Source organism: Balaenoptera borealis (genome assembly GCF_965194805.1).
Source record: "Balaenoptera borealis genome assembly, chromosome: 20".
Lineage (NCBI taxonomy): Eukaryota > Metazoa > Chordata > Mammalia > Artiodactyla > Balaenopteridae > Balaenoptera > Balaenoptera borealis.
The window spans coordinates 12019917-12044918 of record NC_138879.1 but is presented as its reverse complement, the minus strand read 5'-3'; the positions used below and the strand labels follow the sequence as shown (position 1 = coordinate 12044918).

General features: G+C 64.5%; 1 protein-coding gene across 4 annotated transcripts in view; it reads right to left on the bottom strand.

Annotated features, from left to right (window-relative positions):
• Positions 1–25002, bottom strand: part of BAHCC1 (BAH domain and coiled-coil containing 1) — a 58657-nt gene that overhangs the window by 16730 nt on the left and 16925 nt on the right. For all 4 annotated transcript variants that reach the window (XM_082373569.1, XM_082373570.1, XM_082373567.1 and 1 more), the window contains exons 3-11: positions 20253–20432; positions 9468–9590; positions 4448–6193; positions 4066–4174; positions 3524–3732; positions 3213–3371; positions 2766–2968; positions 2257–2587; positions 347–1177 (exon numbers count right to left, since the gene is read on the bottom strand). In XM_082373569.1, coding sequence (XP_082229695.1) covers positions 347–1177; positions 2257–2587; positions 2766–2968; positions 3213–3371; positions 3524–3732; positions 4066–4174; positions 4448–6193; positions 9468–9590; positions 20253–20432 — 3891 coding nt within the window. The remainder of the gene's footprint in view (positions 1–346; positions 1178–2256; positions 2588–2765; positions 2969–3212; positions 3372–3523; positions 3733–4065; positions 4175–4447; positions 6194–9467; positions 9591–20252; positions 20433–25002) is intronic.

Here is a 25002-nt window from a genome sequence, read left to right as displayed (position 1 = left end):
AGCCCGTAGTTTAGTGACCTGACCCCCCCCGCCACCCCCACCCCTGTGGGCCTTGGCATCCTTGTGTGTAAACTGGAGACACCCTCAAGCCCCTTCAGGGCATCGTGAACAGACACCTTTCTGACACCATCCTCAGGGTGCAGTCTTGGCCCTGAGGCCCTACCCCATGGCTCATCCTGCAGCCAGGGGTGGGGGTAACACCGTGTGGGCACACCTGCCTGGTTTCCTGACAAGGGGCCACATTGTGGGGACAACGGAGCAGGGCTGAAGGCCACTGTCTGGCCGGCTGACCCTGAGCCTATGCCCAAGGGTCCAGCTCCTAGGGCTCCGGAGGGATGGGGCTTACCTTGCAGGTCTGGCTCAGTCCTCTGCTGCTGGATTTCCAGGTCGGCCAGCTCGCTGAGCAGGGCAATGCCATGAATCCCTGAGCTACGGGGCAGGGGAGCTGTGCTGGGTGGCCCAGGGACAGTGGGGGGCTGAGGGTCCAGTGGGCTGACAGCGGGCAGATCCCCCAGGTTGATGGTGGCTGCCACCAGGGCGTCCAGACCCGGCAGCTCCCTGGGCGGCTGGCTGTTGTCGGGAGTCAACCCCCAGTCCTCCTCCTCCTCCAGCTCGGCCTCCTTGAACCTGGCCGCCTCCTCTGCCTCTGCTTCTGCAGGGGGCTGCTGCTTGCCCGGCTTGGCCTGATCCAGGGCACCCAGGCTCCTTGCTTGCTGCTCCATGGCCTGGGGGCTGGCCCCCAACGAGGGCCCCTGCTCTCCCTCCTCCCGCCCCTCCTCTGTGGTCCTCTCCTCTTGGGCCCCTCCCTGAGTAGAATCAGCCTGGCCAGTGGCCTCAGGGCCCCCTCCCTCGAGGAGGGCCCCGCACCGCAGTTCTCGCAGCCCCTCCAGCGGGCTGGGGTCCGCTGCCTTCCCCGGGGGTCCCCGCTCGGCAGGGTGGGGGTGTGCGGCAAGGTCCTGGGTGGCCTCCCTGGCCCCTGAGGGCAGCCCAGGCTCCTCCAGGTTCTGGGGGCTGTGTGGGCCCAGCTCCCCGGGTGGGAACGTCCTGGCCAGCTCAGGCTGGGCCCCCGGCGGGGCGGTTTGCATAGTTTCGGGGTCCGAGAGGTCAGATGAGTGCACAATGCGGGGCAGGGAGAAGCCCGAGCCGGCCGCAGGGCACGTGTATCCGGGAGGCAGGTCTGCAAAAGAGGGCGTTGTCAGGAGAGAGCAGCTGGGGGTGAGGGTGACCTCAGACACCTCAGACCCACACCTGGCGGGGAGGGTCCCCAGCCAACCCTCTGCCTGTGATATGTGTGAGGCAGGAACGGGGAACGTGGTATGTTGAGGGGGGCAGCAGGGGAGCACCGGGTGCAAGAGGGGAAGCCCCCAGGCCCTCCTCCTTGGCCAGGACAGCTGTGCGTTCCCCAGCTCCTGCCACTGCCTCGGGGTGGGGGTGGGGGGTCCATGGGGGTCCCTGGAGGCCATCTCTGGTATGTGTGGTGTGGCTAACCAGAAAAGGGGGATTTTAAAACAAGATACTTGAATCAGGGCTTTCCCTGAACCAGAACGAGCTGGCAGCCTGTCGGAGGCATTATGCCCCATTAACTACAATAAAAGAAAAAAAAAAGGAAAAAAAACTCTAAAAAAAAAACCCAACAACCTCGGATGGCTTCAGCCTCCTTCTTGTGGAACTGGGACAAATTTTATGTTCGCCACACGGGCTTCCAGTGTACACTCTCAGCCTAATTCAGAGAGAATCAAATAGCTGTGGAGGAGCTGGGGGGCGGAGGGTGGGAGGGCGGCTGCAGAGGCCGAGGCCGGGCCTGGACCCTCCACCACAGGCTGCCTCTCCTTGCCTTGGGCCCAAGTGGTGGCATTTCGGGCCCTGACAGTGAGACGAGCTCCCTTGCCCAGATTCGTGGCTGCTGCCCTGTGGTCCTGCCACCGTCCCCGGCAGGCCAGGCGCTTCCTTATCCACAAGGCTCCAGTACCAGCCGGCTGGGCCTGACCTTCATCCTGCCCCATCTGCCAGGGGCGGGGTCCCTGAGTGCCTCCCCTATGGGTCCCCCAGAAGGACTGTGGAGAAGAAGGAAGAGAAAGAGCAGGGGGACAGGCGACCTTGCCCCAGGCGCTATCGGGGGGACTGGGTCGGTGAGGGCATCCCTGAAGGTGCCAAGCCAGGCAGCCCTGCCCCCCATTCAGCTCTGCCCACCAGACAGGTGACAGGCCTGAGTGGAGGGGGGCAGGCCAAGGCCAGCCCAGTGCCGCCCGATCTCACCTGGTTCCAACGTGTTGAGGTCGGCTCCGGGCCGCTGGCCCTCCCCACTCTTCTCCTCGGCGCTGGGCAGCTTGGAGCCTGGCCCGGGGCTGCCGGTGGGGCAGACGGATAAAGTGCACGGGGCGCCGGGATGCGGCGGTGGTGTAGGGCAGCTGGCGGGGGGCTTCGGGGCGGGAGAGTGGCAGCAGGGTAACAGCTTGGCAGGGCCTGTGGTGGCGGGTGAGGGGGTGCCCTTGGCCGTGGGGGTTAAGGCAACTGGCTTGTGGGTGGACTTCAAGGCCTTCTCCTGGGCGGGCTCCTCTAGCTCCAGGTGGTGGTCCTCAGGCTTCTGCTGTTGGGTTGGGGCAGAGGCTCAGCCCGGCTGGGCCCCCTGCTCAGGGCATCACATCAGTGTGGGGCAGGGGTGGGGGGAGTGTGCAGTGGGGACTCCTGGGCCAGGCCAGGTGGCAGCAGAGAGGCAGCCAGCAGTGCCCTGGGTCCCAGCTGGGCGTGGCCGAGGGGGCAGGTACCTGGAATTGGGTGGCCCGCTGCAGCTCCAGAGCCTGAGTGGCCCGCTGCTGCTGCTGCTGCTGCTGCAGGGCGTAGAGCTCCTGCTGCCGTAGGAACTGGGACCGAGAGTAGACGGGGAGCTGGCCTGGGTGCTGCATGTGGGAGGCAGGGCCCCGGCCCCCGTACATGGGGGGCCACAGTGAAGCCTGGTCCATGACATCAGCTGTGGGCCGGGCCAAAGGGGTCGTCAGCCCCGGCGGGGACAGGGCGCTGGGCTGCATCCCAGCCACCGAGCTGGCCTCTGCCAGCCCTAACCTCCCGCTCGACCGCCTCGCACCTGCCTCCCGGGCTCTGGCCGGGTGCCTGCCTCCCTGTCCCTTCCCCAACGCCCATGGGGGGCTGCTCCCTTCCTCAGACCCACTTCTGACACCCGTACATGCAAACAGCCTGGCCCGGGAGGCCCTTACCAAGCGCATGGGGGGCGGCGTGGGGCGTGGGCTCAGAAGGCAGGATGACGAGCTGTGTGGGGGCGTCCTGGGAGAGGGGGAAGACGGGGGGCATGGAGCCGGGCACGGACGCAGGGAAGCCGGGGGGCAGGTTCTGGTGCAGGGCAGGGTGCCCGAGGCCTGGGGAGACAGGGCACTGAGGTCAGGCAGTGCGGGGCAGGAAGCAGGGCTCCAGGCTGAGGGCTGTCAGCCCCAGGCCAGCAATGACCACCACGCCCGGCCAGGACTCTTGTCCTGCCCCATGCACCCCTACCTGCCCTCAGAGCACTGACCGTAGGAATGTCCCCCCATCCACAGGGAGGGGCTGCGGGTGCGGGGCAGCCAGGGGGGGTGGGCAGGGTGGGGATGGGGGGCCGGGTCCCCGCCCAGCTGGCTGCTCTGCAGGGAGGAGCCCCCGGCGATCATGAGATGGGGGGCCAGGTCTCCAGGGCAGCCGCTTGACGGGTGGATCCGGGCGAACTCCACGAGGTCCTTGCTGTCCCTGTACGTCACGGGGGATGGGTGGGGGCTCAGCACAGCTGCCACCCCTGGCCCAGCTCCTCCACCTCACCCCTCGGGGTCACGCTCAGCGCCAGTATCTGTCCCAGCAGCGGTCCCCCAGCACAGGGTGAGTTAGCAGAGGAGGGAGGGGGAGTTAGCAGAACTCCCTCCAACAGAGACAGAAACCCCAGCAAAGCCTGGGGTGGGTGCACAGCTGTGCCCGAGACAGGCCACAAAACCTGACACAGCGGCCACTTAATCCCACACGGCACTATCGGGGGAGCCCAGAGGTGCGGCCTGGACCCCAACCCGAAGGATGCAGCCCGGTTCTTACTGCAGCAGCAGCTCACGGCCGGCGAGCCCCAGGCGGTCCTCACACAGGCGCACCCTTTCCTCCTCGGCCTCCAGGTCCAGAGCGTGGGTGGAGCGGGGCCCACTGCCAGCTGCACAGGTTAGAGATGGTAGAAAGGGGTGAGGGTTGGGGCGGCCGGGAGGCAGCAGCTAAAGCAAGCAGGAACCCTACTTCGAGCCGGGGGGCTGACGAACTAAGAGAGGGTCTCCTGCCCCATGGGCCTCACAGGGGAGGGGCAGGGCAGGGCAGCCCTGGGAGGGCCTGGAGACATGGGGAGGTGATGGGCACAAAGGCCCAGGGCTGCGTGGATGAGGGCAGGTCAGCAACATGGCCCCACGCCTCCCTCTCTGTGGAGGGGCCATACCTTTGAAGGCGGGGGCTGCCCGGCCCTGCCGCCCTGTGTTGGCACTGTAGGCTGACTCCGCCCGGCTCACCGTGTCCTTCTGCCGGGCCAAGGCCACCGCAATGCCCACAGGCGGCTGCCGCACCTCCCCATCGCCATGCGGAGCGTCGTGCTCTCGGCTTCGGGCACAGTCGGGCCTTTCCACGTCGCCGGGGGCCTGGCCCGTGCCCTTGGAGGCTGGGAACTTCCCGTCCTGCTGGGCACAGCTGGCCTTCAGGCCCCCCAGGCCCACAAAGGGCACCTTCTGGCCAACGACCAGTGCTTGGTTGCTGTACTTGAGCAGGTTCTTCATGGCCGAGACCTCGTCAGGCGGGGCAGGCAGGTCCTGAGGCAGGAGGGCGGCCTGCTGCAGGGTGCCGCCAAAGGGGTCCAGGTAGGCGCCAGCCTTGCACTCCTCGCTAATGGCCACGGCGGCCCCCTGGCCCGACTGGACACTCCACGGGGGCGGGGGCGGCCCGCCGTAGCCCAGAGACGCCAGCTCCAGAGACTTGCGCTTGGCCTCGGCCCCGCTGCTCCCCGGCTCTACCTCGGGGCCCACCGAGTGCTGCTGATGCCGGATGCGAGCCACCTTCTGGGCCCCGGGGGCACCCACAGGGGTCTCCTTGCTGGCAGTCTTGTCTAAAGTGCAGCAGGCCTGGGTGACTTTCCCGCCCAACGGGTCCTGGTGACTTGGCCGGGCACAGTCCTGTGAGGGGGCGGGTAACTCAAAGTAGCCGCTTTTGTCCAGACCTGCTTTGGGGAGCCCCGGGAAGGGGGCCTCAGGGCCTGCGCTGTCCAGGTACTCCAGGCCCTTCAGCCGGGGGTTGAGGGCCGCCTCGAAGCTCCCGGGCCGCCGCTCGCCCTTGCCCTCGGCCTTCAGGTGGGCATAGGAGACCCCATAAAGCGCAGCATGGTCAGGCGCTGCAGCCCCATCCAGGTGCCGGTCCTTGCCCTCACCTGCCACGGCACAGGCCTCAGCCACCTGGAAGGGGCGGCTCTTGTCGGCCAGGTGTCCCACGGAAGGCACGAAGGTGGGCCCGCTGGCCTTCGGGTCCCGGGGGACTTTGTCCTGCAGGGGGCAGAGCCCATCCGGGCCCCCATGCAGCTGTAGGCAGGGGAAGGAGCCGGTGGCCGTGCTGAGGGGTGGGGGTGGCCCGGCGGGCAGGCCAGACGGCACCGTGTAGGGCACGGCGTGGTGCAGCATCTGCCTCCGCTCCAGGCACTCGCCGAAGGCTGGCCCAGGCTCCACGGGGCCGGCTGCCTCCTTGGTGCAGCGTCCAGAGGCCGGCACGCCCACACCCGGCCGCCCCAGCATGCCCCCCGCGCAGCTGGCCAGCGCAGACCTGCCTAGCTCACCGTCGAGCACCTTGGTGTTGAGAAGGCAGGAGGCCAGGTGTTTGGGGCGCCCCTCGCAGGCACCCCGGGCCACGCCACCCTCCTTGCAGTGCGAGTCCCCCGGTACGGGCAGCACCAGCTTGTGCCGCCCCCTGACGACGTCCTCCTCCACCGCCAGCCGCTCCTTGCCCTCGGCCGCCTTGCCGGCTTTCTCTTTGCCCATGAGGAAGCGGTCGAACTCCTTGGCGCCCTTCTGCAGGTGGCCGGCCTCGCCCCGGTCGCGGCTGCAGGAGCCGATGGGGTGGCCGGGGGCGGCCCGGGCCACGCTGGGGAAGTTGTGGTTGGCGGGCAGGAGCGTGGGCTGGGGTGGCAGGTTGCGCAGGTAGAAGTTATCTGTGTGCCGAGAGAGCTGAGGTCACCGGGAAGCCTGGGGCAGGGGCTGGAGGGCTCAGTGCCCCCAAGACACTGTGCCAAGTGCCTCCCCACTGCCAGCTGACACTGACCCACTGGTACTTTCTGAGGAAGGTTTATAATTGTAAAATACACGTGAGGTAAACATCACCACTTTAACCATTTTTAAGTGTGCCGTTCAGTGGTAATTAGTACACTTGTGTGATGCAGCCTTCACCACTGTCCATCTCCAGAATACTTCATCGTCCCAATCTGAAGCTCTGTCCCCATTAAACACTGACTCCCCATGCCCCAGAGATTTTGACTTATGTTCAGTCCCTAGGAGATGGGAGCTGCAAAGAGCCCAGCCCCTGTGCCCAGCTGTACCCGTGGAGATTAGTGAAGGGAAGGCAGGAGCGGGCGGCAGTGTGCCCTGACCAGAGCCAGGGGGTGAGGTCTGGGGCCACGGGCATCTCCCCCAACCCCACATGATGCTGGGGGAGTGTAAACTGGTTGAGTCTTTACAAACAGCCGTCAGAACCTTAAAAGCTACGGAGGCTGTGGGCTCATAGTTGGGGAATGGCTAAGTGGACAGCATGTGGTGTGATGTGGTCACTAGACAGCTCAGGATGCCCAGCCACGTGGAGACTTGCCTGAGAGACGCCCCTGCAAGCAGGACCGTGCACTGTGGACAGCAAAGTGGACAGCATTTAGTAGCCCCCTGTAAGTGCTAAGACCCCCAGGAGGAAGTGAGGCCCAGGGCAGATATGTGTCTGAGAATGGGCCGGGTGTGAAGGACCTGGCCCACCTACCTCCTGAATACCCTGGGAGGCCCCCAGCCAGGCTGGGGGACTAGGATGATCATTTAAAGAAAGGAAAATGGCCCCAGATGGCCGTCCCCACCTAGTCCACTATGGGCTCTCAATGCCTCTGCAGCTCTGGGCCCATCCAGCTTGGGTGGGTGGTAGGTGTATCCCCAGCTCCCTGCGCTGGGCCATGGCTTGCTGTCCAGACTGGGCCCTCAACCTGGGGTGCCTTGCTCTCTACCTGGGTCCCCAGCCAGCCCTGGGGACACCCACAGCTCCCTAAGCCTGTCTCTGGGGACCCTGGGGGGCCAACCCCGTCTACACCCAGCTGGTGTGGGGCAGGGCAGCCACCCTGGATGGTGTGGAGCAGAGAGGGAACAAAAGAAACATTTGGAACTTGTAAAACTGTCCTGAGTCATGTAAATTACTTGTCAATTTCCTGCTAATTAAAGCAAGGGGGAAGAGTGTAGCTAAACCTAATTAGCTCAATTTCCAAAACCAAAGTGTTCTTGGGTGGGGCTCCACCACAACACTGTGAAAGCCGGAGGCCACCAGCCAGTGCTCCTGGAAGCCAGTGGCCCACACCCTGGAGGGGGTCCCAAGCTCTGGGTCGGATTTCTGGGGCTGGGACCACCTGCCTGCTCCTGACAAGCACTGTCAAAATAGCACACAGTTGAGGCTGATGTGGGAGTTTGAGGTACTCAGCCAGAGGCCTGCGGGGGGCTGTCCTCTGGGCAGTAGTGCACCTGGCCTCCAACCCCGAGGAGACTTGGTTCCCTGGGAGTGTCCAGCGTCTGTCCATACCCTTGATGGGGCTGGGAAGCTCTCCTGGCCCTGTCTGTAGGCAGGGTCTTACTTGCACCCATCAAAGCTGGCCAGCCCTGGGCTGGGCCAAGGCCTTCCATAGCTTCCACTGCCCTGCCTGGACAAAGATGCAAGATGGGCTCCAGGACACAGACAAGCTGAGGTCACAGAGTGGGAGGCTGTGAGGAGAAGGGGCTGGGGACAGTGGTGGAAGGGCAGGAGGGCTGGCCACAGGCCTGCCCCCAACCTGCCTCGCAGGGTCACCTCTCTGGGGTCCCCTCCCTTCCGTGAGACCCTTCAGGACTCTCTCCTGCTTAGCTGCTGCCACCTGAAGCCTACCCCCACTCAGAGCCCTGATCTTGGGGCTCCTTGGGCTCCCCGGAGCTGCTTCTGTCCTTATCCACCCTCCTTACTCGGGTGGTCCCTCTCCTTGGGCTGGGTCAACCTCTTAACCCTCCCCTCTGGCACTGACCCCCCACCATGAATGTCCAGCCACCTCCTGGGAAGGCAGGTCCCCCAGTTCCTCTGCATGGAAGCTGAACTCACCCCTCCCCTCTGAACTGCTCCTCTGCAGGTGCGCCACCCTCCTACAGCCTGGGCCATAAATGGGGGTTTATCTGGGACCTCCCTGACCCTCATGCCCATTCCAGGTCTCCCATGAGATGCCATGTCCCCATTCAAGTCCATTATTTGTCATCTAAACACAGTAACTAACCCAAAAGTCTCTCTGCCCCAGCTTCTTGGGCACCACCCCCGGAAGATCTTTATAAAATGCAAACGAGACGTCACCCCACCAAGAAAAATCCTGGAGACAGGGCACCAAGGCCTCAGGCCACTCCCCACACCTGTCTCATCTCCAGGTGGCTACATCTCCCACAGGCTCCTTGAGGCTGGGCCTTTGCACGCAGATGTGTGAGTGTGTGTGTGTGCATGGCGTGAGCATGCCCTCCTGACGGAATGCCCCCCCCCATGGCTCCACCAACTCCGCCTTCTCATCAGCAAAGCCTCAACCTCAGCATCCCCTCTCCAGAGACACCTCCTGCCAACAGGGTAGAAGACGTTCCTCTGTCTGCTGGGGGCACACTATTGGCCCCTTTCCCTGCTGCTGCCCCCAACCCCCCGCCACCCCTCCCCTGCCCTGTCTTGACCTCAGGCCCTGGTGTGTGGTGGGGCCTGGGCCTCATGTTGCCTAGCTCGGTGAGGCAGGAAGTACAGGTTTCTGGGGGCCTTCCCTACCCCCCCCCCGATGTCCCTGGAACGCCTGAGCTGCTGGGGCGGGGCGGGGGGTGCTACAGCGCAAGGCCAGGTGCTGAGGGACGTGGGTGCCACCCCTCAGGGCCACGGTTGTTTGCGATGCTTCCATCTGAGCCATGAGAGCTCAGGGAGCATGGCTCTGTTTTTAGCGAGCTCGCCTGACCCCGGCATGTAACCTGCTGCTGGGCTGTGGTCCTGGGCCCCGCAGTTCAGTCTCCAGGGGCCTGAGAAGCAGGCCCACCCTCCTCCAGCCCCTATCCCTGCCGTGGCCTGAGACCTGGAGGTGAGGGTTCACCCAGGCTGGCCACCTTTACCTGGCACCCCAGAAGCCCCCAGCTCTGCCCTCCACCCCTCCAGGATGACCTGTGCCCCAGGCCCCACGCGATCCCTCACGGCCCCACGCCGGCACTTGCCTTTTTGGGTTCCATAGAAACGATGTTGCCCATAGAGAACATTGCTGTTTCCATGGTGATCCAAGTGGCTCATGGGTAGGAAGGTGGATGCCAGACTTCCTGAAAATCTGGGGTACCCTGGAGCTAGAGAAGCAAGGAGACAGCTGTAGAGGCACCTCCAGGCCCCAGGCTCACACCCGCCTTGACCCCAGGGAGGTGAGAAGCTGGCGGGTGGCCCGGGAGCGACGCCCTGTGGAGCCCGGTGCGCGCAGCCCGCCGGTGGGAAATCAACCCATCAATACATCATATTAACTCTGACTCGACTAATACCATCCCTCCGGTGTGGCACAAATTGAATTGCTGATGGGCTGGGGAGAGAGTGGAGGATGGAGGAGGGAGCCTTTGATTTCTCACCCAGCAGCACTTAGCAGTGCGGGAGCTTTGAGGCAGGGCAACAAAAGGGGCTCTGGAGAGCGTCTTGGGAGGAGGGAGACACGGTGGTCACATGCAGGGGACAGAGGCCCTTGCAGCCCTGGCTGAGCTTCTGGCCGGGAGGGGCAGGGCTGGACACCACCTGGGCCTGTACCATCCATAGCCGCCAGGTGAGCAAGCAGCTCTGGGGTCAGTGACCCACACCCTGGGGCTGACTTAGTTGGGTGTGACAGGCTTCTGCCTTGCTGGAGGCCGCAGGTATGGGGCTCTCCAGCAGCCGAGCCTCCTCTGTGCTCTGAGATCTGCACAAGGAGCTGGTCTCCAGCCGTGGCAGCATCGCCCCCAGGAGAGTTCCCTGCATTGGTCCCCAGCCTGAGACCCTCCCTGGAGCTTCCCAGTCACGTCAAGCAGGCCCCTCTCTGTCCCTCTGAGGGGCCTGGACTGTCCTCCTGGCCTGGCCCTGCCCAGCACAGGAACACCAGCCACACCCTGGACCTCGCTCTGGCCACCTGGGACACACACCCTGCCCCCCAGAAGGGATGAAGACAGACAGAAGTAACACTTGGCCGGGGAGGCCCATCCAGGCACTGGCATCCTGGCCAGGCACATCCAGGGGAGGTGTGTCTGCTGGATGCCCAGGGCTACCAGCCACTTGCAATGTGGCTCCTCACAGCTGGTCCTTCCCCACCAGGCCCAGCAGTGAGGGGGCGGGGGTGGGCGGAGGGCCTGCAGCTGGCATGGCTGAGTCGGTTGGGCTGGGGTGGGCAGGACGCTGTCTTACTCCAAAACTCATGCTTTGAGCTAATGTTCTGAACATTTTTCCCATGGAAAATGAGTCCCAGAAGAGTCTGTCTTGGGGACCCCATGATTGTCCCAAGAGTGACCGGCTGCTGGGAGCGGCTTCCCACCTGACTTCTGGGGCTCCTGGGCTTTGACGAGGGAGTAGGAATCACCGGGTCTCCCCAGGGAGCAGTGGCCTCAGGGACAGGGAGAGGGAGGGGCTGGAGCAGGGCCCTGAGGCAGCAGTCCCCGCAGGGAAGGCACGGGTCGCAGGGTAAGCGTTTGAACAAGGTCATAACTGTGCCTTGAAACAAGGGAGCTGCGAGCCCCATGCCTGGGGAGCAGGGGTGCCAGCACCCCACTTGGTGCGTCGTGATGAAGTTACGGACGAGCCTGAGTCAGGGGGCTCCGTGTGATCCTGCTCATTAGTTGTTTGCCAAACTCCTCTTAGGACAGAAACCCTTTGCTGTTTCAGTGGAACTCCTTGTGGCAACTCGTGGCCGCACGCTCTGCTCCACTCCACAGAATACACGAGACAAACACCTTTCCAGAAGGGGAGGCTCAGAGCCATAGGACAGACCTCCAGGCCCCTAGGCCCCCAGAGGCCCGGAGGCTGGCCTGCCATGTTGCTGCAGCTGTTGAGATGGAGAGTGAAGGCCGGCTCTGTCTCAGCACTGGGGGCATCTGTGGGGGCATGGGGGGCAGCCCTGGAGCTCACCGTGAGTATGGGGGTGCCCAGGAGGCCCCTTGGCAGGTCTGAGGCTGAGGGGGAGCTATGCCAGCGTGGGTGGGGCTGTGGAACCCAGCTCAGAGGTAGGGATGGCCGAGGAGCCGCAGGAGTACCACTCAGAATGGGAAATGGGCAGGCATCAAACAGGGACAGTCTGGGATGCCCCAGGATCAAGGCCCCCAGTTCAAATGGCGCACCCCGCACCCTGATCCTGGCAGCCCCCTCAGCAGTAGCCCCTGTTCATCCCTAATGACGCAGCGTCATGTTCTCTGGCCCAGGGGGTCTGAGGTCAAGCTGTGGAACACTAACCCCAAGAGGTGCTCCACGCAGAACACGGCCCATGCCAGCCCCATTCGGAGGCTCTCCACCAGCATGCACGTTGTGAAAGCTCTGAGAAGTCCCAAGACGTCTCCCCACTGGGGGCTCACATCCAGGCCCATCTGAGGACTCAGGGAAGGTGCCCTCCGCCCCCCAGGCCTGTCCCCCTGCAGCCCCCTCCTGCGAGGGCACGGCTGAGTTCGGAGAGCCTGGCCAACTGGCCTGGTTTGTGTGCAGAGACACATCTGGAGCAGATGTTGCCTAGATTAAACGCAGCTCCTGGAAGACTTGACAAAAGCCGAGAGCCGGACGGGGGTGGGGGCGGGCCGGGGCAGGGGGGCAGAGGCCTGTGTGTGTAGTATGGGGAGTGGTTAAACCACCACAGCTGTCCCCCTTTAATTGGCTGCTGTTAAATGTTTTACGGGGCCTCGTTTTGGTAAACAGAAGTCTGTAAATTCCTCCTTCCCAGACGCCGTTTCCCAGGCACAGACCCCCGTGACCCCTCGGGAGGTCTGGGCCTCCCGCCCACCCGCCCTCCGGGGAGCAGGCATTCAGCTGGCCAAGTGGTGGGCTCCTTCCTGCCGCACCCTTTGGGGGCAGTGGGAGGGCGATGGCCATGCACGTCCTTCCACTTCTGACCCTGAGATGGTGGCCAGGGATGAGGGGACAGAAATCTACCAGGGGCCCTTCCCCCATCTCCAGCCTGCCTGAAGCCCCACCCTCTGGGACCCCAGAAGGGGAATTAAGGTTCAGGGAGGAAGGAGGGAGCAGCTGGGGGAGACGGAAGAAGAAGCAGAGGGGGCATGGGCCAGGGCTGAGTGGGGCGGCCGGGGCGAGTGTGAGGAAAGAGGCCCGGACGGGTGGGTATCTGGGGTGGGGGGGCAGAGAGGGAGGAAGGGGAGAAGTCCTTCCAGCCCAGCCACAGAAAGGACCCTTTCTTTTCCCAACAAGACTGTACTCTCTGAACTGAAGAAGAAAATAAAAAATGATTTCCATGAATCAGAGCAGCTGTTCTGAAACAAGAAGCCAGAAGCCAGAAGCCAGCGCCGCTGCGTCCAGCCTGGGAGATGCCTGGTTCTCGAAGGGACTTCGGCAGAGGAGAATGTGGTGGTAGTGCGGGGCTCTGGAGAGGGCTCAGGGAGCAGGGGATGGGTGTCAGAGTTCCTCTACCCAGCACTCTTTCAGGGGTGGTGTGGTCCAGAACCCCCTCATTCCTAGGCCCTCACACCCTCTGAGGTTGGGCTACTGTGATCACCCCAACTGACACGCGAGCCCACGCTGTATCCCTGGGCCCCGCTGCCCTCGGAGCCCTGGAGGCCCCTGGTGAGCTGTGGGGAGAGGCCCTGGGCCTCAGGGGACACCTCACTGAGGATGCCCCCCATCCTGGCCCCACGCTCTGAGTCGCCAGGAGACAACCCAATCCTGTGACACAAGTGGCAACGGAGGACAAAAGGTTGACGCCATCAGCACCTAATGAGGTGCAATGAAGTAGAAGCAGTCTTGAACTGGGCAGGGGCAGCACAGACCAGGTCCTTGGGCTGCTGGGACACCCCGGCACCCCGCCCACAGCATCCCTCGGGGCCTTTGCTGGCCACATCCGGGAAGGTCAGGGGTGTTGGTGGGAAGTGTGCTAAGTGGGCAGGAGGAGAGGGGTCAGCGGGCAGCCTGCCCCTGGTGGGGGCTGCCCAGAGGACAGGGTCTGAAGGACAGAGGGGTGAGAAGGAGGGTGGGGACGCTTTACAGGGGAAATAGGTGAGGGGGGCTGTGGGGGGGGTGGGGCTCCTCTTATCCCCCCCCAGAGAAGGGGTGGGTGCCTGGGAGGACCCAAGGCCCACTGCAAGCCTCTCAGATGGAGAGGAAGGAAGGGCAGCCTCGGCATCCCCACATCTGCCCTCCTCTTCTGGTGGGGTCAGTCCCCACCCCACCTGCACAGCACCTCACCTCTCCTGGGTTTTGCTGTAGAACTTTCCCAGCAGCCCAAGGTGCCCCCGAGACCCCACCTGCCCCAGGCCAGGCCCAGAACCTCCTCTTCTTACCAAGGCTGGGGAGGTGGCAACACTTCCCCAAGGCCCTTGCAGGGTCCACCCTCCCGGGGGAAGTTGCTGCTCTTGCATCCCTCAGAAGGCTATGGTGGGAGTGCTCCTGGCCAAGTCCTGGGGGAGGGGTGCATGGCCAGCCAACAGAGGACCAGAATCCCCTGGGGGGGGGGTCAGGGGACCTCCCACCACAGGGTCCCTCGAGACCCCCACCCCCAGGCCCATAGAGCTCAGTGCAGACACTGCAGGCTTAGCAAACTCTTCCAGGTGTCTGACACACAGGGCTCTAATCACCCCCATGCTACCAGGGTCCTGCCCCAGCTCCCTGCTAGCTGTCCACACACCCACGAGGGCAAGGCCTTCTGCAACGGACACCCCCTGCCCCCCATGCCACCTTGACAAAGGTATTGCCACCTCCCTGGAGGCTCAAGTTGCTAGAAAGTTCTCCCCACCACTGAGCCCTGAGTTAAGGCCAGGGGCTGCCAGAAAGGTTCTGGCATCAGGTCCCAAGGGCAGCTGCCCGCAACATGACTGGCTGAGCCCCCAACCCCTGGGGTCAGGAACCATCCTTTTACATAGCCAGCCATACTGGGCAGGCTCTGGGAAACCCGGATCGGACCATCTCAACTACCCATCTCCTCTGGGTCAGGGCCACCCTCCAGGGCTCAGCAGAGGCGAAAGCCTCTCTGGATAGAGCACCACCAGACCACGCCATCCCCCCACCCGTGTCCTGCCAGCCCTGACAGATCCCATCCTTTCTCTACCCACAGCAATCCCCACAGACACCTAGGCAAACCACTCTTGCTCCTGGGGCCCTGCACACTCCTGTCATTTTGAATTCTGCCACACGTGCCAGGCTAGGGGCCCCGACCCAATGCCCAACACTAACTGGGTGCTGGCTCTCTCCCATGTGACACCCCTTTCACTCAGGGTGCCAATGGGTTTCGACTGTGGTGCGAAAGACTACTAAACGATAGTGACCACCCAGAATGCTGGATTAAGAAGGATTCTGAGGCTGCATCCACATGCAGTTTAGAAAGTGCTACGATTGACTAATAATGTGTGCCCTGGGTACAGGAGGGGCATTGGCAGCAAGTTGGGAGGATGCTTGCCACCACCCCTGCTCTAGTATCTGAAGTGGGTAACCTTGCAACAGCCCCCTCCCCATGTCCTCCCTGTTCCTTGCCAAACACTCCAGCTTCTGTCCATAAGCCCCCTCAGGCTCACACTCAGTGGTCAGAACCCGTGGGTGTCCAGGCTGTGCATCAAAGTGCAGCTCCCGGGATCAACCACCCTGGGCTTTCCTGGGAGGAGCCTAGTGAGACCCCTTCTGGGGCTGAAGGTGGCTTTGGAAGCTGGGCCCCTCAGGGAGTGGCCAGGCCTCAGCCTCTCGCAGCTGGGGGCTGGGGTGGGGGCCTGAGGGTGGCACAGGATGATTCCTGTTCCACTCCATCCCATCAGAGTTGGCCCACCATGCACACACACTGACCCTCAGTCACCCCAGGTTTGGGCCTGGCAGCCTCGGTCTGTTCCCAGGCCGGGAGGAGTGGCTCAGAGCCGGGGGAAGGTGCCAGGCTGCCGCGGGCACCTCTGGAACAAAAGCAGCGGGCAGCTAGCCCAGGAGCCAGGCGGTTGTGGACAGTCCTGGGCTCCTGGCACGTGCTGCGCAGGGAGAAGCTGGGCTCAGGCCGCACAGAGCAGAGATGCAGGGCTCGGCAGCGGCCCCTGCGAGGGAGCAGGGCCTGCGGGCTGGGGAGGGCTGGGGCCCAGGGCTCACTGCAGGACTAAAGCTGGAGAAGATAACAGACTCTCAGAGCTTGGGGCTGGGAACAAGCTGGCATGACCCCCCCAAACCCTCACAAACACCCCACTCAGCAGCTCTGACTGCCAGGGAGCTCAGCTAGAGGGAACCCTTACGCCGCCCCTCCCCAGACCTCCTGCCCCTGGCTCCGCACCCTGCCTTCTTGCGCACTCCAAGCCCCGCCTCCCCCCCACCACCACGGGGTGTCTAAGACACGGGGCTTGGGGCCACAGGAACAATGCAAGCCAGCCCCACACCCAGATGTGACACCAGGCCTCTCCCCAGCCCTGTTAGACCCAGGGCTGCCCACACACACCCCTGCTGCAAATGTCAGCCCAGGAAGGCACCAAGGCCCCCGGCCCAGCAGTGGACAGTTGCTACAGGGGACCTGCAAGGACAGAGGGGTCACTGGAGGCTGGGACCCTGATGAGGAGGCGGGCTGAGGCAAGGCCAAGTGAGGGGCCAAGGTCACAGGGAGGGGGCAGGGAGGGCTGGCCCGAGAAGGCTCTGGAGGGGATCAGAGGTCCAGACGGGACAGGCCTCCTTCTGGCTAAGATGAAGCTGGCGGGAGAGGGCCTGTCTGGCAGGGCAGCCCTGATCCCCACATCTGGATCTGGGGAGCTTGGGCCCTTCCCCCATGCTGTCCCAAGATCTCAGAGGAGCCGGCTGCTCCCACTGACCCAGCTCCTCGCCTCCAGCATGGGCAGGGACAGGTGGGCAGAGTGAGGGGTGCCGCTTAGACGTGGGGGCATCTTCACTGGGCTGGTGGGAGTGATCGTCAGTGGTCCTGTGGGGGCAGATTCAGAGGCCATTTTGGCCACCAAGAAAACTGAGGCCAGGAGAAGGGGTTGGAGCTGCCAGGGTCTGGGGGAAAAGGACCAGGTCCAGGGCAGGGACCTGCCTCAGAGAAGGGCTGGTGGCGGGCTCCTCTAGATGGTGTCACCACACACAGGTGGTGACACTGGCTGGGACCTTTGTCCCTCACACAGACATGCTCCCAGAAGCCCTGGTGAGCCCTGAAGCCTCAGAGGGGACAGAGGGGGACAGAAGGACAGCTGACAGGGCTCAGGGAAGCTGGGGGGCCGGGAACAGCAGGGAGTGCCCAGTGGCTCTTTGGTGCAGCCCCTGCCCCCACTGGAGGTCAGCCCGGCCTTGGATGGAGAAGTGGCTGCCGGGGCGGGTGCGGCTCTGACAAATAGGCCAGCCAGGCTAACGGCCAGCGCTGGCACATGTGCCTGCTGCCTCTCGAGGCTCCCCCTCCAGGTGGCACAAGAGACCATGAGTGGCCCAGGCTGTGGGAGCACAGCAGCTCCGGCCCCCATCCCTCCCCAGCTGAACCCCCAGGAACAGAATCCCCTTTCATGGCCCTGTGGGTGGTCCCACCAGGCCGCCGGGGGTGGGGTAGGGAGGGAGGAGGCCAGGCTTGCTGACAATAGGACCAGCTGTGCTGCACCCCACCCCCGCTAGGACCCACCCAGGGCAGGCTGGCTGGACACTAGTTCACCCCTGCCTTGGGCCAGTTCCGCCGCCCACCCCTACCCTAGGCCCCAGAAGGGAAAGTCTAGTCTCTGGCAGGACCCCTCACTTGGGTGAACCAGGGGGCCAGGAGGCCCAAGGGCTGGACAGACAAGCTCTGCCCCAGGCCAGATGTTCTGGGGCGGCTCCTCCAGCTCCGGGGTGCTTCTCCTGCACCCCAGCTGCTCCACCAGGGAAGCAGGAAGCTCTGGCCCCTGCTCTGGCAGTTGTCCCCCAGATGGTGGGTTGGGTCCACCCACGGAGAGCTGGGGGGCCCTGCCTGGAGTGGAAAGGCGCCTGGGCCCATCCCCCCTCCTGGCCCCCACTGACATCCCCCCAGCCCATCCTGGCCTCCTTGCCCTTAAGCTAAGAACCCCTTCAAGGGCCTAGCCCTGACCCGCCCCAGACTGGGGAGGGGGCGGCAAGCGGGCTTTGCCAGGCACCTGTCTTCCCACCCATCCTGGGGGTGGTGAAGGGATGAGGGTGAGGTCAGACCTCTGAGCAGCCCGCCCAGGTAGCCCACCGTGCCTGCCGGCCCCCACTTTCCAGCCATGTCGCGTGCCCCCCGCCCACCTCTCCCCCCTTTCCCCTGAACACACACGGCAGAGAAACAGGCCCCGGCACGCAGGGAGCCAGCTGGCACCCAGTCAAACTAGCAGCCAGGCAAGCTGCCAGGGCAGCCAGCCAGCAAGCGCTGCCACTCGCCCCAGCCCCGCCTGCCCGCCCGCCGGCCTTTACGCTGCGAGCTCACAGCGAGGCAGCCACACCACGTGGCCTGTCGGAGCGAGGCTGCAGAGGGCGGAGGGCAGGGGAACCCCGTAGGAAGGGGATCCCAGGCGGGGCAGCCTAACCGGAGGCAGAGAAGGGGAGACAGTGAGGGGGAGACCGAGGCACAGGCCTGGGAGGTGGTGTGGTCCCCAGGACAGATGCACTAGCTACCTCAGGTGGGACCCGGCAGGCTGGGGTGCTCTCCCCCGGGGCTGCTGCTCTCCCACACTCATCTTTAGCCCTGGATGGGCCCTGCTCCCCACCCACCCTGTGTTCCAGAGCCTGTGTTGAGGTGGGAGGCTCGGAGGCCCCATCTGCTTCCCCTTGTCCTGCATCCACCAGTGTTTGCCCACTGAGCCCAGCGCCCCACACGCGTGCCCTCCCCCGTGAGACCGTGGGCACGTCCAGCCTGAGGAGGCCCCGGGGCTGTTTCAGGGCTGCTCAGGCTGCCCTCGCCTCGAAGCAGCTGCCTCCCCAACGTGCAGGATGGGTAGGGTGGGTAGGGGGTCAGCACAGCCAGGGTGCTACCCCCACGCTGGTCCCACCCCACTGGGTGGTGACAACTGTCACTGCCAGGTGGCTCTGAGGCTGTGGCTGCGGGCGGCGGGGTGCCCCACAAGCAGCTCCGCCAAGGCAGCCGTTGGCCGGGGGAAGTGAGTGTCTGGAGGCCGTTGAGGGCGCTATCTGCAGGCTGCCTCCCACCCGCCTCTCCCCAGCAGCCCCCAGAGGGGCAAGACAGGGGCACCTTCTCCCCGGGCCCCAGGGCAGGTGGCATTGCCCACAAACTGCCCTCCTTGCCGGCAAGGTCCCCAAGGGTGGGCCGGAGTGGCGGGGGATATATGCCTCCTGACGCAGAGCTCTGCCATCCCGACCCTGACCAGGGGCCACCGCTGCAGCCAGCCTGGCTGTGCCCACACACCTGTGGCTGGGCCGGGGCAGGGCAGCGGCCGTTAGTTCGGTTGAGGTGGTTCCACATGGCTGCTGTGGGCATCCCCTGCCCTCGCCACAGCATTTGGCCCTCTCCACCCTCCCACAGACGTCCTGGGGGCCAGATGCTCCCACCAGGGCCAGGAGTTTGCCCGGCAGCCACAGAAGGCGGAAGGGCTGGAAGGAGCAGGGGAGCGAGGGGTGCCACGAGCTTGTGGGGTCCACCCATGGCCGGCCCAGGAAGCCCCGAACCAGGGCCTGGCACTGTTGCACCAGGTCTCCCCCGGGGAGGCTGCTAAGAGGCAGGGGTGGGAAGCAGGCAGCAGAGGTGTCTGGGCCAGGGAGCCTGCTCTGCCCACCTGGGTCCTCAGGGCCAGCCCGGCCTCCCCTCCACCGGGGAGGAGAACTGCTCCTTATCGCCTGCCCAACATGTGCGCTCCACACGGCGCTTAAAGCCCAGATTATTTTAACAACTGTCCCTCACTCGTCACCTGTCCTGTTTGGAAAACAGCCCCTTTCTTGTTGCACAAAGAGAAGTTTCTCTCGCTCTCCAGCAGCACTGGGCGCTAATCTCCCCGCCTGGAACGCGGGCGGCAGCGGGCGCGGTGTGTGGGTCCACGTGCTCTGCAAACACAACGCCCGCTGCTCAGCAGTCATTGAGTTACGGCGGTGCCGGTGCCAGGAGCGGAGAGCCCTCTGTGCCCGCTGCCAACTGCAATTACCTCTCCGTGTGCCAGCCGCTGTCGGGTTTAACCCTTCCCACGCTGTGGTGGCCGAGCCAATACCAGCAACCTCGGGCGGGGGACACTGGGGCCCAGGGCCTCTGCCCAGGTCACAGTGCCCAGGGGCTGAGCAGACAGTGGGGAGCTGGGCGGTGGGGAGCTCTGTCCCTCCCTGGGAAAGCCAAGGGGAGCCCCAATGTCCTAGAAGGGTCTGCAGGGGCCCTTCTGCCAGCTACGAGGCCTGAGACACGTATGAGGCACCTACTGTGTGTACGAGGCTGCAACTGAGGGGGAGGAAGGGGCCGGGAAGGGCTCTGTTCTCGGCCAGGCCCCCAGGGTGGCAGCCGGAGTCTGCTGACAGCTCTCTCCTCCCCACCCCTCCCTCCCTCCCAGCTGACACATCTGGAGCCCATGCCTCCCCGAGTCTAGGAGGTGGGCGCAGCCCTGCCCGGCCAGCCCAGCTGTGTTCCACATTTCCTCGGCTCCCCAGAGCCTTCCTGGCCCCACCCCCTTCTTCCCTCTCTGCCCATCTCTGGTGCACATCTGGCCAGGATCACTGACTGGCGAGACTGGCCCCCTGTTTCCAACCAATTACCACCTCCCCCGTGGGGGCTTCCTCAACAGGGAGGCAGCCCCTCGCCAGAGTGCTTGGCATGGTCTGCCGGCTGGCTCTTGCCAGCCACAGCGGGGGAGCTCTTTGCCTCACCACTGGCCTTGGGCACCACAGTCAGTGGCTTCAGCCGCGGGGTGCGGCTGGGAGTCCCGGCCCCGACTTACCTTCGTGGGAGTGGGAGAACCAGATCTGGGAGGTGGTGGGGTGGGAGCCACGGTAGGCCTGATCCGAGGGGGAGGGGTTGGGGCCACTGGGGTGCGCGGAGGCCGCTGAGCCCAGACTGCTGGTGAGGAAACTGCCCATGAAAGAGGAGGCCGGAGAGTTCCCCATCAGGCGGCTGCTGGCTGTGGACACAGGGAGCAAGAGTGAGTCCGGGCAGGGACAGCACTGAGGAGCCCTTCTCCAGGGCTGACTATCAGGTCCCAAGTTCCCTGGGCTTTTGTCTTCAAACAGCCAAGAAGCCAAGGTGGGAGAAGCTGCCCACTTGGGCCCCTGAGGCCCTGACACCCTCTTGTTACTGCAAAACCCCCAAGAATGGCACTTTTGCCGAATCATCCACCTTCACCCCCACCCCCATCAACCAGGTGCCACGCACTGTGGGGCCCAGGGCCTGTAGGAAACAGGCGGCCCTGTGGGCGGGTCTTCGACTCGGATGCTCTGACTCTGACTCTCCCAGGCCAAGGCCTCTTAGCTGCCGGCAGACCTGCTAGAGTACACCTCCTGGAAAGGTCCAGGATCAGCAGGTCCCAGCAGTCTCTGCCTACCCCCTGGGTGGCACTGGGAGGGCCGGCCTTTCCCCCAGGCAGCGTCTTCAACCTTCTCCCCAGGTCCAGTTAACCACCTCATCAGACTGGGGTGCCCTCTCCCAGGTGAGCAAGAAAAGAAACCAAGGCAGAGGAAGAGAGACACGCGAGAGGAGCCTGAGGATGGAAGCGTCAGGATCTGCTTTAGTGCCCCCAGGGTTTCTCAGGGTCAGGCCCTGACCGGCGGCATCGGATGCAGGCAGTCACTTATGGTCCAGGACACTCTTGGCATTTCCCCTGGCAGCCAGCCTCCGTAGCCTGCCCACCTGCACCCTCCGACACCGTATACCCTATCTGCCCAAGTCCGGTGGCCAAGGCCAGGATGATCAAGCCTCCCCAGGTTACCATGGCGACCAGTGTATTGCATAGGAAGGATGTACACAGAGCACTCTGCGCAGAGCAGCACCCGGTGCCCGGTGGGTGGTCTGGGCTGCACTGCTCAGCCCCCACCCCAGCAGGGCCCCCGGCACCTTGTCACCTCCACTCCATGGGCAGAGAGCCTAGCTTGGGACCATCCCAGGGGATGGGGTACAGGAACCTGGGGGCTCACCATCCCATTAGGCTGAGTGTAGGGGCCTGGCGGGGTTTGCAAGGGTTCTGGGGGCCCCAGGAGGCTGCAGGCCCGGCCCAAGGTGAGTCAGGGCAGCTGTTTCCCTGCCCGGGAGGCAGGGGGAATTTGTGAATTTGTGATGCCTCATCCAGCCTGGCTTGGCCCTGGGAGCTTCCCAGACACGGGGTGACTCAGCAGAGAGGCGGCACGGCCCTGAAGCTGGGGAGAGGGAGGGGCTGCCCCGCCGGGACCCTGGCAGCTCCCCTCCCCTTCCCTCCACTCCCCTGCGGGAATGAGACATGTGGACGAGAGAGGCCTCTCCTGGCCACGGGCCTCAGAGGAAGGGTCTGTGAGCGCTGCCAGGCACCAAGGTGTGAACTGACCTCTGTGGTGGGTATCAGGCCAAAGGGAGACCGTGAGAGGACCCAGGGGCAGGGGGCGAAGGTGCCCAGGAGCCAGGGACTTCCCAGACCGCAAGACTGGGACTGCCATGGGCCCCGGCCAGACCACAGGCATGTCCAGCCAGGGGAGGGGACTCTGGGCTGGGAAGGGAAGTACTGGCCTCCCAGGCGGGCGGGTAGAGCATGCAGGAGATGGAGGGCGGCCCCTGCTGTGCTCCAGGGACCCTGGAGGCAAGGGCCCATGCCTGTGGGATGACTGAGGCCTCTTCCTGCCTCGCCCAGGCCCACCCCATGTCCCCCAGGCCTTCCCACCCCCGCACCCTCCCAGGGAAGTCCCTCCACCCTGCTCTTCCTGGGGACAGTGGGAAGCAACTGAGTCCAGGAGTCGGTCTGGATAAAGGATTTCTCCAGGAGCTTGGCCTGAGAACCTTGAGTTCTCCCACACCACGGCGGGCGGGGGCAGTGGGCAGGCCCCAGGCTGGGTGGAAGAAGTGGCCTGGCGTCCCATGGGGCCCCTCCGGTTTGAGGATCCAGGGAAACCGAGGCTCAGAGGCGGCCCCCTCACAGGGTCTCCCACACCTGGGGGCCCTGCACGGGCAGCAGGCCACCTCTGCAGACCCACCACCCACACCCCCAAGGGCCACCTACCTGGGGCAGGGGCAGGTAGGGAGCAGGCCTGAGGCCCAGAGGGGTGTCTGACCTGACTGGTCCCCTAAGCTGGAATTGGGGTGGGGGTGGGGGAGGCATGGGACTTCATGCCCTCCTCCCCCGGGAGACCGATCCTGGCCCTGGGTGGGGACTCTCAAGGGTGCCTGTTTCGACACCATCCCAGAAGGGGGTCCCACTGCACGGGAGATTTGCGGGGGTGTGCTGCAGCTCAGCCAGCCCCAGTCCCGGCTCTACGGGGCAGGGGACAAACCAGTAACAGGCAGAGCTTCCTGCTGTGTGCCTACCTCGCCCCATGCCAGCCAGTCTCCCAATTTGGGGGACCCTCTTGGGCCCTTCCTGAGTCCATGATGAAGGGACCTCTGTCCCAGAGTGTGGGAAGTGAGCAAATGGGACAGCGCTCCAGCCCCACCCTCTGGCCTCGGTCCTGGGCTCCCCAGGGCCCCCCTTTGCTCCGAGCCTTCTGGGCTGCTCCTGCCGCTCCACCTCTCCCAGCCTCGTGGGCAGCTTGCAGCCCCCTGTGTCCCGCCTCAGGCTGGGCCATTTATCTGGGGGGTCTTTTCCCTCCTTTTTCCTTTCACGTTGAAAACGGAAGAGGCTTGTCACGTGAATATTATGTCTTTATATCTTCACTATAAGACGTTCAAGTGATAGACACAGCAAGGAAGGAAACAGAGGTCACAGGAGACCCCACTGCCCTGGGGCAGAGCCACACACGTGTCCCAGGGACCACCTTCTGGGCACTCACCCACTCGCCCTGGTGGGAGACCTGTGCAGGTACCCAGGTGGCCTCTCCTCCGAAAACCCCAGCCCACGGCAGCAGGTCCTGCCAAGGGCTCTCAATACTCTCTGACCAGCAGGCCAGCCCTGGGGGATGCACGCTGGGCAGGTGCAAAGACAACTCCCTGACAGGCCCTCCAGCCTGGGCCCTGCACGATGGGGCTTCATGAGCCTTGCTCTGAAGGGGTCCGTCTCTCCCCCGCCATCCTGGGCTAGAAGTTTGGAAGCAGACAAAGTACTACAGGCTTTGCTGGGCGGGCACTGCCATGGTGGGTGTGGGGGAGGGGACTGCTGGTACCCAGAGTCCCCCCACCACCCCCAGCTGGCTCCTGACCCTGACAGAGCGTGCGGGCTCCCGTGTCACTTCCACCTCCAAGGAGTTTGGCCATGGCACCGTGCCCAGCCAGCAGAGGCGTGGGCAGACCTGGCTGCCACCTCCCCAGCCCCCGCCCGCCGACCAGTAGCCAGGCCCAGACAGAGCCTGAGCAGAGGCGGCCTGGGCCCTGGCCAGGGCTGGAGCTGCATGGCCAAGTCTGGCCGGGAACTAGGCTGGAGGCTTCTTTCCTCTTGGCAAGGTCCTTGCCCACGGAGTGCTGTGGTTAGCAACCTGGGAGGGGATGGTGGGAGCCCCGAGCAGCAGGGAGGGCCAGAGGGGCTTTCAGCTCAGAGCCCCCGGGCTGGGAGCTCTGATCCTGGCACCATCTGCACTAGCCCTTCTCACGGCAAGGGCTTTATGAACCTTGTATCAATTCAGGTCTTCGTGATCCCAGGTGGCGGTCCCACCACGGGGCTGACAAAGGAATGGGCACCATCAGTGTTGGCCCCACGGCCCCAAGTGCTCGGGCTGGGGTTTGGATGAGGCTTGTCCATTTCAAGGCTGCCCTGGCCCTTCCAGTGAGCATGGTCACAGTGGCCAGTGCCCTGCGTCCTCTGCAGGCTCTCATCACAGCGATCTGGCCAAGTTTAGCATCATCTTGGGACAGGGACCCGAATGCTGTGTGAGGTGTCAGCAGGGCCACTGAGGCAGGCCATTCTGTACTACGCACCAGCCCCCAGCTGGCCATCCCCACTGCCCGGCTGGCCCAATCCAGGGTTTGCAGCCCCAGACACAGGGCTCCAGCCCCAACTCCAGCGCCGCCTCAGCTCTGCCTAGGACACCACGGAGGCCTGGCCCGGGTGCCGGGCTGGCTGAGAAAACCACTCCGGAAGCCAGAATGCCCAGGAGGGCTGGTTGACACCCCACACCCACTGCCATGGCCCAGCTCCTCAGGCCAGGCCCCCACCCCCAGAGGCCCATCCTTTCCCACGCTCCAAGGCCCAGACAACCTGGACCAGGAGACAGGCCGTACCTGGGCCCTGACTATGTGGCTACTTCCCTCCCAGCTGCCCCAGCTGGATGGAGCCGGGCGGGAATGCCCTGACCACTAAGTCCAGCCTTTGCTCACAGGGCCTCTATGTGCTGGCCGTGGTAGAGGTGACCGCACATGCCCAGGCAAAACCAGGGGGAGGGGCCTTCCTCTGTCAACCTGTGCCAGGCCCACCTGTTGCAGCCAAGACGGTCAACAGATGTTGGGCAGGCCCGAGGGGTGCTGAGGGTGTTCCTGCCTTGGAGCCCAGGTGCTACCCTGGGGAGCCTCCAGTCTAGGGAGGGGCTGACTGGCAGCAAAGCCCCCAGAGCGCGAGGGGCTGGCACACCAGAGGCCAGGCCCGGAGC